The sequence below is a fragment of the Camelina sativa genome, chromosome 15, assembly GCF_030686135.1.
Source record: "Camelina sativa cultivar CO46 ecotype springtype chromosome 15, ASM3068613v1".
Taxonomy (NCBI): domain Eukaryota; kingdom Viridiplantae; phylum Streptophyta; class Magnoliopsida; order Brassicales; family Brassicaceae; genus Camelina; species Camelina sativa.
This window is the reverse complement of record NC_141894.1, coordinates 10049276-10064306: the sequence shown is the minus strand read 5'-3', so window position 1 is coordinate 10064306 and position 15031 is coordinate 10049276. Positions and strand designations below refer to the sequence as shown.

Genomic DNA, 15031 nt, shown 5'->3' with positions numbered 1-15031 from the left:
ATTTCGATATTATGTCTTTCCAAATTCGAACCATTCAGTTTAAGTTGGTATACAAGAATGAATGGAAGAGGATAAAGGGAAATTAGTATATGCAACATTCAGATTCTGAAATAAAAAATCAGTGGCTAAATAGTCGTAAAATAGTCATCTCAAAGTCACTAAGATAAGTGACTATATAGCGACTACGAAACCCATAGTCAGTACTTAATCACACTATAGTCGTAAAACAGTCACTAATTTAACGACGACGAGATGACGACCTTATGACAATATAATGACAACGGTTTTTGGTCGTAGCTTAGTCGCAAAAAGACGACTATATATACAGCTACATTAATTAGTGACTCTCGATCTCCAGCTGCTTCCGTTAGCCGCTATTTAGTCGTAACCACAGTTTTTACGACTACAAAGCGACGAATAGTGTAGTCGCTAATCGCTTGTTTTCTTGTAGTGTTATTTAGTCGTAACCACAGTTTTCATGATACCTCCAATATTTACTTTTTTTTTACTAGTATGATGTATTCTTATTTTTAATTATGAATTTAGTTTAATTTTGTAATACAGTTTTTTTTTTTTATATCATGGTTTCATAATAATAAATAAAGTATTTTTTATTTTAAATTAGTGACTACATTACGACTAAATTTACGACTATGCAAAATAGTCGTAATGTAGTGGCTATTTGCCGACTAATTTTACGACTATTTATTTTAGCGACTCTTGATTTACGACTACTGGTTTTAGTCGCTATTTAGTCTTAACACACTGTTTAGCGACTAAATAGTGACTATTAGTGCAGTCGCTATTTGCTTGTTTTCTTGTAGTGATCCCTTTTCGAAGGTTACCTTCTTCTGCCTCTGCTCAAAGGTTAGCTTCTCCCACCTCCTCGCAAGGTACCTCACCAGTGATCCTAGATAATCGTTAAGGAACCTCACCGGCGGTGGAAGATCATCTTCCACCACAGAAATTGAATTCGCGTGTCAACGATATGTCTCCTCAGACTTCTTTTTTTTTACTTTGGATGAGTTACTTGCAAGTCCCGGTCGTGCTAGCTTAAAGAAACTGGATCCTAAACGCCCTCTGGGGTATTCCATGGTAAGAATGTAGATAGGGTTGTCTAAATTGTTAGATCTATTTTCATTGATCCTCATTCTCTTTTTTCTTTTGTTTTGTAGGTTTGACCAGGATTCTTCGGTTGCTGCGACTGTCCGGGCCATCTTTATAAGAGATTTCAAAGAAGTTCATGCCAACTGGACCCAAACACCATATCCGGTTGTAAACCGGTGGTTTGAAACTTTTGTCGTAAGTTAAATGTTTGTTGATGTGTTTAAATTACAGATTTTGTTTTTACTTACTTGATTCTGATTCTGATTCATGTTATGTTTTTACAAGCAAACATATAACTGGGAAAAGTCCATCAACGGGAGAGTTTGAACCGAGTTTGAAAGCAAGTTGAAGACCCGGATGACTGATCAAGTGTCTCGGTGGAAGTCTAAGTGGAGAGTAAAAGGTGATGATGCAAAGTTGTGGTGGCTTGATCCTACAATATGGGAAGGCTTGGTCAAGTTTTGGTGTGAACCAAAATCTGAGGAAAAGAGTATCAATAGTCGAAATGCTGGATACAGTGATCCTGATGGCACTGGAATACAAAAAAATCGGTCTGGTCAGACCTAAAGCCCGTGCACAAACACATGTAAGTATGTTAAGTTAGTTATTTAACACTATTAGTTATAAATTCTTGATTTAGTCTAAGACTTGTTTCATATCTTTGTTTAGTCTGAGATGACTGGTGAGGCACTTCCTGATTTCTTGAAAGTCCTAGAAGATACTCATAGCGGAAACCTGATAGGTAGTTTGTGGATGGAATATCTGGGAAGGTCTACCATGAAGTGTCATCGGAAAAAATTGAGGCTGAAACTGGGCTATGCTCAGGGGACAATATAGAGAGTAGTGCTTCTGGCGGATTGTCAGTTAGTATGAAGAACCAAATTTTTGCTGAGGTAAATTCTTGAACTATACATTGTGTTTTGGTTTTCACTTATGTTCTCATATCTAGTGTTTGTTATAACTTGTTTCATATCTTTGTTTACTTTGTGTCTCTGTTTTTTGTTGTTTGCAGGTTGCTCCAAAGAAGAAAAACAGGATATATGGAGTTGGTAATATGCAAACTAAAGCATCTTCAGCTCATGTTGTTCTCCCGCCTACTCCGACTGAAGATCCAGTCATTATAGCTGAGAAGCTTTCTGTCGCCGAAGCTGTTCTTGCGAGTCAGTCTACTCGGTTAGAAGATTATGCATTGAAGTTGCAACAAAATGCTCAGAAGATGCATTGCTACGATGCCTACTTCGATTATCTATCTGAGAAGGACCCTGAATTTGCTGCAAGATTTCCCCGACTTGAGACTTATGCCACAGATGATACCGGAGCAGGAGATACCAGACCTCAGACCGGAGTAGCAACTGCCGGTGGAGAAGATATCATAAGACCAGCGTAGGGTCTCTTGTTCTTGAACTTGTACTTGTGTTTGAATTTATGTTTTGAACTTATGTTTATGTAATTTTAACAACATTTTGTAATTTACAAGTTTATTTTCAGTTTTAATTAAAAGTATATTTTAGCTAATTATGAATTTTAGTTTGCATAATTAGAAAATAATCATAATTAATTTGCATAATTTGAAAATAATCATAGTTACAAAATGTAAAATTCATCATTCAAACCTCAGCTGTTGCGACGGAAATAAAAGTTGCAAGGCCATCGCAAAGTTTGCGAGGGATTTCCTTGAATTAAATTGCAAGGAATCTATTATTGATATTGTCCCTTGCAATTTGCGTCGTTTTTGCGAGGGCATTTGTTTCCTCGCAAAAATTGCGAGGGATTTGCGACGTTGACCAATTTGCAAGAAGCGATTTGTGAGAGAAGTGTGTTCCTCGCAATCTCCTCGTTTTTGTCTATTTACGAGAGATTAGCTATGAATTCTTTCATTACAAAAGGCGTGTTTTCTTCTAGTGGTTGCAAATAGCATGTGTCAGCATATATAATATATCTATATGATCTGTAAACAAACTATGACACTGACACATGTTATATAATCTTTGATTCATTTCATTTATCTGTATTGGTCCTCTCTTCTTCTTTTACGTTAGGTGTAGCTTAAATTATTATTGGAAAATGCCAAATGGGGATATGAAATCACTAATTTATCCCAAACAAGAAAAAAAGATCGTGTGATAAAACAAGAGGCCCATTAGATAATTTATATTTACCCCTTTTTAAAAGAAAGAAACAAGTCAGAGACGCAGAAGAGCAAACCCTAATTTCTTCCGAACATGCAGTCAATTCTGAGATCCCTTATGGCGCAGGTGAATCCGAAATTTCCTTTCTTTTTTTTTTTTTTTTTTTTTTATGATCTATCCCTCTCTTTTTTTTCCGATCATCGTTGGTTGACCGAAATCTTAACAGGGTCACTTCTACCGAGGTGGGAGATCAGCGGTGGTGTCTCGCCAATCCCGCAATTTCTGCTCTAGCCCTGATAGCATCACTGATGGTATAGGTGGGGGTTTCGACATGTAATTTTGTTTTTAGGAGAAAAACAAGACCGATTTTGATATTATTGTTGTTTTTTGATCAATTTTGTGATTGCAGAGTCGGCTATTCGAAAGTGGAGGATAGTTCGTCCAGTTGTAGGATTGGCTTGGGGAGTTGTCGTAGGTATAATAGAGAGATTTGATTCCTCCCTTATATATATTTTTCCTCGAATTAATTTGCCTTATGACTCTCTTTTTTTTTTTTTTTTTTTGGAATTATATAATAAAAGGTTATCTCACGTTTGGCGGTAGAGCATCGGAAATTAGAGAGCTTCGGCTCAAGGTAAGTAAACAGCACCAAAAGCAAGAAATCCACTTGAATGACCCATGTATGTATGTGTCAATAGTTTTATTATTCATCTTCTCATCTCTCTTCCTTTCAGGCACTGAAGGAGGCTAACGAGTTCTACAAACGATCGGAAAAGAGGTGGTCTGAATTGAAGGAGGCTGGCGAATTCTATGAACGATGGGACAAGGCGTTGTCTGAATTGTTGGGGTCTGCTCGTAAACACTAATTATCTTTATAAAGTATTTGGTTATTATGGAGCGATACTTTTTCCGAAAATGTTCTTGTGTGGGTTAACTTTTGTTCGTAACAATATTTTCGTTATTGTTAACATCATAATTTCGTAATGAAAAAACCAAAAGAAATATATGTTTCCGAGAGATGGGGCCTAATGCTAAACATCGCCTTGGTCCTTCTCACCTTCATTGACAACTTCCTCATCCTCCAAACACATGCGTTTGTGATTTTATGATTCCAGCTGCTATTTGCTGCCTGCCTCATCAATAGCATCCCTAACTCCTCACTGGGAACATCAGCTAGACAAACAGAGTTGTATGAAAAGGTAGACATAGTTAAATATTAGATGTGAAACACCCACCACAGCTACCTCATATAACAAACTGAGTTAGAGAACAAACAAGCTAAGTAGTTAGACGCTAAAATTTGTAAGACGAAGCACACTTACGGTTTATAAAACCCATCAAACAAACACAAATGAATCACATAAGAAAGTTTGAAATGGATAAGAAAGTTTGAAAAAAAAAAGACAGACCATAAACATGAGAGTGTGATATTGGTTCTATCCCTAAAGACCAAACTTCTTCTTCTTTACATCAACACACCAAACTATATCTAAACACAACACACCACTATATCTAAACACAACACACCAAACTTCTTCGTCTTTATCTAAATAAAAAAATAAAAGAAAATAATTCGGATACCAAGTAGTTTGAGTGTTGGGGATTTGATGCGGACTCAACATGGAAAGATGTTGTCGACCCGGAAGTGCAAGCAAATCATCAAGGAGCTGTTGGAAGTCTTGATTCTCCTGATTCTGAGCCGGTGGTGGATGTTCTAGATTCTGAGGAGGCAGTGGCTGATGCTCTGGATTATGAAGCGGCGGTTGATACCCAGGATTATGATGAGGCGGCTGTTGATACACCGGATTGTGAGGAGCCGGTTGCTGATACCCCGGATTATGAAGCGGCGGTTGATACGCAGGATTCTGAAGCGGCGGTTGATACCCAGGATTCTGAATTGGTGGTTGGTACCCCGGATTTGGATGACCCGGCTGTTGATACACCGGAACATGAACATGCGGTGGGGGTGGCTGCTGCATTTGGGAGAGGATTTGTTGTTGAAAGCCTCGGAGTTGTGGCTGAGGAGAAGGTTGTCGAGAATACTGGGGTAGTGTTTCCGACGTATACTGAGATGGGAGAGAATGTTGAAAATGTTAGGAGTGTGAAGAAGTCTCGTTGATGGAGGAGGGGTTAGAGGAGTGAGAAGACAAAGCAATATCTCTGCTTGGTCTCCCACCGCTGCTAGATTTAGAACCATGACCACCGCCGCCAGATTTCTTACTTGATTTCTTTAGTGGAAAGGGGTTTCTTTCTTAAATGCTAAGGTTCTCTTTCTTACTTGTTTCCCAAGTCATAAAGCTTTTTACTAGACTCTTCTTTTCTTTCTTTCTTTTCTTTGACCAGAACCTTATTTGAAACTTTTTACTACTACCATTCTTTCACTTAGAACTTGAATTTACTTTAAAACATTTCCCTCCTAAGGACTTTACCCTTTTCTTTCTCTTTTCACTCTTTTTCTTTTCTTTTTGAACACAACAAGTCCCAGAATTTAAACCACCTAGTCCTATCTAGTTTGAAAAATGCAAACTAGAACTACACAAGGTTTAATTCTTGTTAGTTCAAACCTAACACTTTCTACCAAGCTCAATCCCAAAATAGGCCTCACAAACACAAGATTAAACATGGCTTGAAAATAAGGTTGGTTAAGGGTGGGGAAAACTGATTCAATGATGAAATCAGCTACTGGGATCAACAAGAGTGGTAAAAATGGGAAAGATGATCCAAATATTATAAAGTATCCATGAGTTTAAAGCAATGCATAAACTGATAATTAAAAGTCAATATTAGGTTCTTATAAATAGGAAATGGCATCAAATCACAACATGCTTCAGTTTAGACAGAATGCAATATAGGAATTCTAGACTTGGTTCAATCTTATGTTTCTAACCACTCAACTAGCATCAAAGTACTATTAACTTGGCCATTGATCCTAGTTTAGTGAAATTAAACAAGTTAACAAGGCTAAACTCATCATTGATCCCTAATGCAACATATGAAACAGTCCTACATGAAACATGCTAACAAGATCCTAATATGCAATGCAAACTATATGAACACTCTGTTTTTTAAAGATTTTTGTGAAATTTTTTCAATTTTTTTGGTTTTTCTATGCCCTAGATGAAATGCAAGTACTAATATGATTATGCTAAAAATTTGAAATAAGAAAACAGAAAACAATGTCAAATTTTATCTAAAACCCTCCCCCAAACTTAAATTTCACAGTCCTCTGTGTAAGAGAAATTTGACAGAAGATTCAAGACTCAAAATAAAACAAAACAAGAAATGCAATGGTATTTACCATAAAATGGTGATTGTGGTACCTTATGGGTTGTGGAATAAGTTGTCTAAAGCATCACTCATGCTGTCATATGTGTAGCTGGGGTCTTGATTCTGACTTGGGGAAGGAGAAACAAGGTAATCGACTATGGCCATCAATTGTGACTCGATCGATTGCTCGGTCGACTGTGCTGTCGAGCTGGCTGGTCGAGTTTGTGGCTGTGGGAAGAATGTTTGACCTTGTTGTCCATAGTATTGTTCCAAGAGGGCTGGGTCCATGAAGTATTGTGGTGGAAAGGGTGGGTAAGCATGACCATAAGGAAAAGGAGGATAACCTGTAGGAGCTGGAAAGCCATAGGGAGGTCTGGGTAGGTACTCGATCGAGTGGGTGCTCGAGTGAACCGGTCGAGTGCCTCGGAAAATGCTGTTCTGTGCGAACTGGACCTCTCTCCCTCTGAATTGGCTCATGCAGCGAGGCTCTTGCTGGTATCACCGAGTTTTCAGCTCTAGACAATGCTCTAGTTGAGCTACTCCTCCTCAATGGTCTAGATGGTGTTGGTGATGAGTTTCCACTCTTCAACTCAACAATTTCCTTCTTTAACTCCTTTATGGTCTTGGTCATCTTTCCAAACTTCTTCTTCAGCTTCTCAACTGTCTTCCCATGCCACTTGTTCCAATTTTGTAAAAGTGTCACTCTCTTGCTGGTCTCTCTAACTCCTCTACTATCCCTTGGCTAGCTGCTTGAGTGACAGCTCATACTTCTTGCCCTTGATGGTAAAGTCAATGTAACCAGCTCCCATGTCTTGGTCCATACTTGTGAAGAGATGCAACTTGATGGTGGCTAGAAATTCACAGCTCTCTTCCCTATACCCTTCCAAGCACAAACCCATGAATTTGCTTAGATTGCTTTTCTCAAAGAGAAACTCAACATCTTCAGCAATACCCAGCTTTTCCATGGTTTCCCTTTGTGGGTATCTTGTTCCTTGGAAGCTCATCTTCATGAAGGCTTCACAGAGTTGGCTTGAGGTTTGGGAACCAGATTCTTCTTCCACTTCTGCTTCTTCTTGGGGTTCAGCTAGCCTCTTCCCTTTTTCTTTGTGTCTTCTATGCTCAGAGAAATCAAACACCAACTCGCCCTCACTCTCACTCATGACCTAATCCTCTTCGTCAATTTGGTTCTGCTGTGCTTTCCGACTCGACGAGTCACTCAACTGGCCACTCGGCCGTGTGCGTGGTTGAGTTCGAGGTCGAGTGCCTTCCCCAAATTCTCTTGGGACAGATGGCACCTTTTGGAACTCAGGGAAACTGTCAGCTACAAGCTTAGCAGCTTCTCGGCGAGCAGCAGCTCGTTCTTGTGTTTCACTCCTCTTGGAAGTCATTTCAAAAAAAACTTGGAAGAATAAACCCAAAGCTCAAAGTTAATAGGTTAGTAACCCATAAATAGCAAGAACTGAACCTTAAGCTTTTCAAGGAGATTTCTTAGCAAGAATTTGAAGTGTTTATGTAAATTTGAGGGTGTGAAGAGCCTATGCTCGAGTTCATGAGCTTATAAAGAAGAATAAAGGGACAAGGTGACAAGGTGGAGCGTTTTTACCATTCACAATTTGAATTGGGAATCTTTGACTCACTTTTGCACATGCTCGACCCCACCACTCGATCCCACGTGTTCGAGTGCTTGACCAATTTTGAATTTTGAACTTGGTTCTCCCTCCATTCGGTCGAGCGAGCAAAGAGAATGAGTCGAGTGGGCTTGGGCTCGATTGGGCACTCGATCGAGTACCTTTTGTGGGCTAGTCAAGTGGCCCCAAAAATTCATTTCTTTAAGTCCAATCCTTCTCAAACCCATCTATACTCTCTTATAAAAGCCTGCCCAACACAAACATAAAACACAAGGAAATTAATCTTATATACAAGGATACCTTAGGGAATTCCTCCCTAGTGAGCTTGTTTAAAGTCACTAAGCTTGACTTTTGATGCCTTTTCAGGCTTGAGGGGCATCCTTGAGAAACATTGTTGACTTCTCTTGTTTCTCTTTTTCTCCCCAGTACTTCTTAATTCTCTGACCATTAACTCTGAACTCACTACCATCCTTGTTGAGAAGTGTTACAGCTCCAAATGGCAAAACCTCTTTTATTTCAAAAGGACCTCCCCATCTACTTTTCAACTTCTCAGGGAACAGCTTGAGCTTTGAATTGAAAAGTAAAGCTTGGTCTCCAGCCTTTAGATCCTTAATGAGAATCTTCTTATCATGAAAATCTTTTGTTCTTTCCTTGTAGATTTTGGAGCTCTCATAAGCTTCCAATCTGATCTCTTCAAGCTCATGCAAATCTAGACTTCTATTTGCTTGTGATGTCTCTAAATCAAGGTTCAAAAGCTTAATTGCCCATACAGATTTATACTCAACCTCTACTGGGAGATGGCAAGACTTTCCATAGACAAGTTGAAATGGACTTCTTCCTATTGGTGTCTTAAAATCTGTTCTATAAGCCCAAATTATTTCATCAAGTTTACTAGACCAATCTTTTCTTGTTGCTCCCACTATTCTTGATAAAATGGCCTTGATTTGCTTGTTTGATACTTAACCTTGCCCACTTGTTTGTGGGTGATAAGCTGTGGATACCTTGTGTTTAACTCCATACTTCCTTAGCATTCTTTCAAAGATCTTGTTAATGAAGTGTATCCCTCCATCACTGATCACAACTCTTGGAATTCCATATCTTGGGAAGATTATGGTCTTGAAAAGCTTTAGAACCACCTTATGATCATTAGTAGGGCTTGCAATGGCCTCTACCCACTTGGACACATAGTCCACTGCTACCAATATGTAGCCATTCCCATTTGAAGGAGGGTTAAAAGGTCCCATGAAATCAATTCCCCACACATCAAATATCTCAACTTCTAGAATTGGATTTTGGGGCATTTCATTTCTTCTTGTAATATTCCCCATCCTTTTTCAAGCATCACACTTTGTAATGTACTTGTGAGTGTCTTTGAACAATGTAGGCCACCATAAACTAGCTTATAGGACCTTTTGGGCAGTTTTGAAAGTTGCAAAGTGACCACCATAAGCAGAACCATGACAATTTCCCAAAACTCCTTCAACTTCATTCTCTGCTATACACCTAAACAGTCCATCTGATCCCTTTTTGTATAAGTAAGGTTCATCCCAATAGTAACTATTTATGTCCTTGAGCAGTTTCTTCTTCTTGTAGGGGTCCATGTATGCTGGAATTTCTTCACATACCTTGTAATTAACTATATCAGCATACCATGGCAAATCTTCACTGTCAAGTGCCATCCACTCCTCCATTTGGTCGTGCTTGACCGAGTAGCCAAACGGACTCGATCGTGTGTCTGCTCGAGTTGGCGGTTGAGTGACTTCGAGTTGCATCAACTTCTCCTTAGGCATTGAGTCATCTATTGGTATATCTTCCTCTATCCTCATTCTGGATAAATGATCAGCTACTCCATTCTCTATACCCTTCTTATCAACTATTTCCATATCAAACTCTTGGAGAAGTAGTATCCACCTTAACAACCTGGGCTTGGTATCTTTCTTTGAGTAGATATGCCTCAAAGCAGCATGATCAGTGTACACAATTACCTTGGACCCCACTAGGTAGCTTCTGAATTTTTCACAGGCAAATACCACTGCAAGAAGCTCTTTCTCTGTTGTTGAATATTTCCCTTGGGTTTCATCCAAAGTTCTACTTGCATAGTGAATAACATGCAGCTTCTTATCTTTTTTTCTGTCTCAGAACTGCTCCCACTGCAAAGTCTGAAGCATCACACATAATCTCAAATGGAAGATCCCACTTTGGAGCCTGGACTATTGGAGCTGATATCAAGGTAGCTTTGATCTCCTTGAAAGCCTTCAAACACTCTTCATCAAAGTTGAACTCAGTCTCCTTACAAAGTAACCTTGTCAATAGCCTACCAATCTTTGAGAAGTCCTTGATAAACCTTCTGTAGAACCCAGCATGACCAAGAAAGCTTCTTATGTCCTTGACTGTCTTTGGTGGTTGAAGCTGGACCATGACCTCAATCTTTGCTTTATCAACCTCAATACCCTTCTCTGAAATCTTATGTCCAAGAACTATGCCCTCTTCAACCATGAAATGACACTTTTCCCAGTTCAAAACCAGATTTGTCTCTTCACATCTCTTCAAGACCCTACATAGATTAGCAAGACAAGAAGAAAAAGAATCTCCATTGACAGAGAAGTCATCCATTAAAACCTCAACAACATCCTCAATAAGATCAGAGAAGATTGACATCATGCATCTTTTTTAAAGTAGTTGGTCCATTACATAATCCAAATGGCATCCTCCTATAGGCAAGGTACCATAGGGACATGTGAATGTTGTCTTCTCTTGATCATTAGGATGAATAGGAATTTGGAAAAATCCAGAGTATCCATCCAAGAAACAGTAATGGGTATGATTGGCTAGTCTCTTTAACATTTGATCAATAAATGGAAGAGGAAAATGATCTTTTATAGAGGCAGAATTAAGATTTCTATAATCACTGCGCATTCTATGTCCTGTTATAGTTCTGGTAGGAATCAATTCATCATGATCATTCTTTATGACAGTAATTCCTCATTTTTTAGGGACACAATGTACTGGTGAGACCCAAGTACTATCAGAGATAGGATAGATCACACAAGCACCAAGCAGCTTAAGAATCTCCTTTTTTACTACTTCCTTTAGGTTGGGGTTAAGCCTTCTTTGAGGTTCAATGCTAGAGTAAGATTCATTTTCAAGGTGAATTCTATGCATGCAGAGACTAGGTGAAATTCCTTTAATATCATCTAGTGAATAACCAATAGCTTTCCTAAATTTCCTAAGCTCAACAACTAGCAACTCAAGTTCTTCACTACTCAATTTAGCATTCACCATCACAAGATAAGTAGAGTTCTTACCTAGAAAAACGTACCTTAGCCCAGATGGGAGAGGTTTGAGTTCTACCTTTGGTGCTTTTAGCTCAGACCAGTCATCTGTGAGAGTTTCGGCAGGGCACTCAGTCGAGTGGTATCGGTGCTCGGTTGAGTGTGTACTCAAGTGGGTGGTCGAGCTCTTGGTATTTGCTATCTGAACTGACCAGAATTCCTCTCTTACTGCTGGTAACCCCTCAAAAACCTCTGAACTATCTGATTCTCTGCAGGAGTCCAAGATTTCTTCATAAGCTTTGGTTTCTTTGTAGATGAACCCCTCTTCTCCACTTTTGGTCAAAGCAGTTCTAAGGTGATCTTGTTCTGCTAGCTCTTCCAGCAACTTTCCTGCTAATTTGTCCATTTCTTCAACCCATAAAACTTGTTCTCCAATTGTTGGTTTCTTCATAGCCTCTACAATGTCAAATGTCATTCTCAAGTCCTCCCCCAAGTTGAGATCAATCTTCCCTTTTCTCACATCAATTATTGCTCCTGCAGTAGCTAGGAATGGTCTTCCCATGATCAAAGGATCTTTTGGTTCTTCATCCATTTCCAAGACTACAAAGTCTGTTGGGACTTCCACTATTCCAACTCTAACTGGTAAGTCCTCCAAAACACCATATGGTAATCTTACTGATCTATCTGCTAAGATCAGAGATATATTGCATGGATTATACTTTGTAAACCCTAGGCGCTTAGCAACTGATAGAGACATTAGGCTCACTGAGGCTCCCAAATCACAAAGGCTCCCAGATCACAAAGGCATCTGTTGAAGGTTAAAGGGCCTATAGAGCAAGGTAGAGTGAAGGAACCAGGATCTCTTAACTTTTGAGCGTTCACTTGCTTTTGGATTATGGCACTACACTCATGACTAAGGGTCACCATCCCTTGAACTTCTTTGATCCTCTCCATCACAACATCTTTCAAGAATTTCTGGTAAGGAGGGATCATAGAAAAAGCATCTATTAGAGGCATCCTAAGCTCAATCTCTCTAACTTGTTTATCAAACAATGCCTTGTACTTTTCAACCATCTGCTTCTTAAATCTTCCTGGGAAAGGTAGTGGAGGCTTGTAAGGAGGAGGAATGAACCAGACTTCTTTTTCCTTGGTGGCAACTGGCTTAATCTTCTCCTGAGAAGGTACTCGATCACCCACTCGATCGTGTGTGTGCTCGAGTAGTGGGTCGAGTTCGATCGTCTCTTCATCCTGAGGGTCCTTTTGCTGAAAACCCTCCCCATCTTGTTCTTCACTGTCCTCAGTGATAGGTTGCACTCCTTTTTGTTCTGGTAGCACCTTTCCACTACGTAGATTGATTGCATTAGCAAATTCTGTAGAGGGCATGATAGCCTTGCCCTTGTGTTGGTCCATCCTTATAGTGGAAGAAGAAGTTAGTTTGTTCTCCATTGTCTCAATCTTGGATTTTGGACTTTCAAACTTGATGTTGAGATCATTATACTGAGAAGTTATCTTTTGGTTCAGCTCAGCAAACTTCTTTGCATCCTCAATCTGCCCATTAGCTTGCCCAAGCAACATTTGCTGCATCATTGCTCTCAAATTTGGTTCTGGGCCTTGGTTGGTCTGAAACCCTGAAGGGGAACACATTGGGGCCTGAAAACCATTGTATTGCTGTTTGGGTGCATAGTTGTTTTGTTGTTGGAGCTGTTGTGGTTGATAGATTTGATCTTGAGGATTTGTCATATTGGTGCTTCTATAGGAGAGATTATTGTTCTTGAATTGATTATAACCCTTGCACCCTCCTGGTTCTGCATGTAGCAAATCTCAGCAAACTCTCTCTCCCCATCTTGAGCTGGGACCTCTTCTTCACAAAAAAGTGAATGTTCTTTTGCTGGCTGAGTAGTATCTTTTCCAACTTCTCATGGACTACCTTCAAGTCCTTCTTGTACTTCTCATCTTGATCATTGGAGACAAACCTCTTCTCCACTAGTTCCCATCCTTCTTCTACATTCTTGTTGAGGAAATTTCCATTGGAGGCTGTATCCAAAAGCATCCTTATCTTAGGTAGGACTCCTCTATATAAGGTGCTGAGTAGAGATTCATTGCTAAAGCAATGATGTGGACATTGAGTTTGGAAGCCTTTGAATCTCTCCCATGCCTCACAAAAGCTTTCATTATTCTTTTGTGCAAAACCAGAAATCTCATTCCTCAACCTTGCAGTCCTTGCATTGGAGAAGAACTTGGCTAAGAAGGCCTTCTTGCAGCCATCCCAGGTTGTGATAGCTCCTGTTGGTAAGGTCTTCTCCCACAAGTGTGCTTTATCTCCAAGGGAAAAAAGGAAAAGTCTGAGCTTGAAACCATCCTCACTTACACCATTGATCTTGGTGAGACTACAAATTCTGTCAAACTCATCAAAATGGTCTAGGGGGTCTTCCATTGGCAAACCATGGAACTTATTGGCTTGAATCATAGAGATTAGCCCACTTTTGATCTTATAATTATTATTAGCAACTGTTGGAGGCACAATACCAGCTCTTTGATTGTGTGTATTTGGGGCATCTCCTACACCAATGTTCCTTGGCCTTGGATCTTGATTGTTTTGTTTCTCCATTAGCAACTGATTTTCTTGTTCCTGGAGGATTCTTGTTCTCTGCTATCTGAGGTCTCTTGGTAGGCGATTGATGTGATCAAGATACCTCTGGAGATTCTGATTCCCCTTGGACCTTGTTTGCATCAACTAACCCGAAGACTGACTCGAACAGGCACTCGGTCGAGCACTAGCTCGAGTTGATGATCAAACTGACTGAGACGAGTGGACTAATTGAATCCAGGTTGTGACTCGATCAGGTACTCGATCATGCAAACGGTCGAGTGGTAGCTCGTGTTGTATGTCGAGTAGGTACCTGAGATTCAAAACAACCAAGCAGATGAAGAATTCAAATAAGTAGTGATCAAAGGAACAATATAACTTAATCTTAGACTTGTATGAATCCTAAATATCACAAACAAACACTCAAATGGAAACGCCGCCAAATTGAAACATGGTCTTTTGTATGTGTGATGATGAATGATGATAATGGATGATGGATGAACAGGTGGATGCAATGTGTTTCAATTACCCTTATGATGTTGTAGCATAAAGGATGTCAATCCATAATGAGTGTGATGCAAGCAATCAGGATCTGAATACTTATCTAAGTCAAGCCAAATATGATGAATGTTTTCAACTAGCAACCTAATGATAATGATAAAATGCAGAATGTAAAAATACTAAGATAAGAGACTGAATGCAAGGTAAACAGTGAAAACAAAGCAGTGATGATGCTAAACAAGAACATGAATTAAACTAATGCAAGACAGGAAATGAAACAGAATCAACAGAAATGAAATGAATGCAACAAGAAATGAAACTGGAATGAAACTAGAAATATGCATAACATAAACAAGAATTCTGGATGATGCTTGATCAAGAAGTCGATCGGATGCTCGATCGAGTGGTAGGTCGAGTGGTGTTGCGGATGTAAAATAGAGACAAAACAACAAACAAAACAGAGCAAAATGAAAGTGAATCAAGCAACAAGCAATAACATGATTTAAACTGGGAAATCAATAGACAAAGAAAGGTCCTAAG

The 15031-nt window shown here is 39.4% G+C and overlaps 1 protein-coding gene and 1 non-coding gene across 2 annotated transcripts; both read left to right on the top strand.

Annotated features, from left to right (window-relative positions):
* The first annotated feature begins 3207 nt into the window (after positions 1 to 3207).
* Positions 3208 to 4238, top strand: LOC104746348 (uncharacterized). Its single transcript, XM_010467804.3, has 5 exons — positions 3208 to 3362; positions 3463 to 3553; positions 3646 to 3711; positions 3818 to 3870; positions 3971 to 4238. The coding sequence occupies exons 1-5, from the start codon at positions 3330 to 3332 to the stop codon at positions 4100 to 4102; spliced, it is 375 nt and encodes a 124-aa protein (XP_010466106.1). The 5' UTR covers positions 3208 to 3329; the 3' UTR covers positions 4103 to 4238.
* A 9270-nt stretch (positions 4239 to 13508) lies between these two features.
* LOC147926453 (small nucleolar RNA R71) lies at positions 13509 to 13615 on the top strand. Its single transcript, XR_015583050.1, has one exon. It is a non-coding gene; the product is annotated as a small nucleolar RNA R71 (small nucleolar RNA).
* Positions 13616 to 15031: the final 1416 nt, after the last annotated feature.

What these genes read in the sequence shown, in the direction of transcription:
- LOC104746348 (XM_010467804.3), top strand. Translation starts at nt 3,330, where the DNA reads ATGCAGTCAATTCTGAGATCCCTTATGGCGCAG. An exon ending in TAGCATCACTGATGGTATAG is followed by an intron (nt 3,554 to 3,645) that starts GTGGGGGTTTCG and finishes TTGTGATTGCAG; the next exon opens with AGTCGGCTATTCGAAAGTGG. An exon ending in TTAGAGAGCTTCGGCTCAAG is followed by an intron (nt 3,871 to 3,970) that starts GTAAGTAAACAG and finishes TCTTCCTTTCAG; the next exon opens with GCACTGAAGGAGGCTAACGA.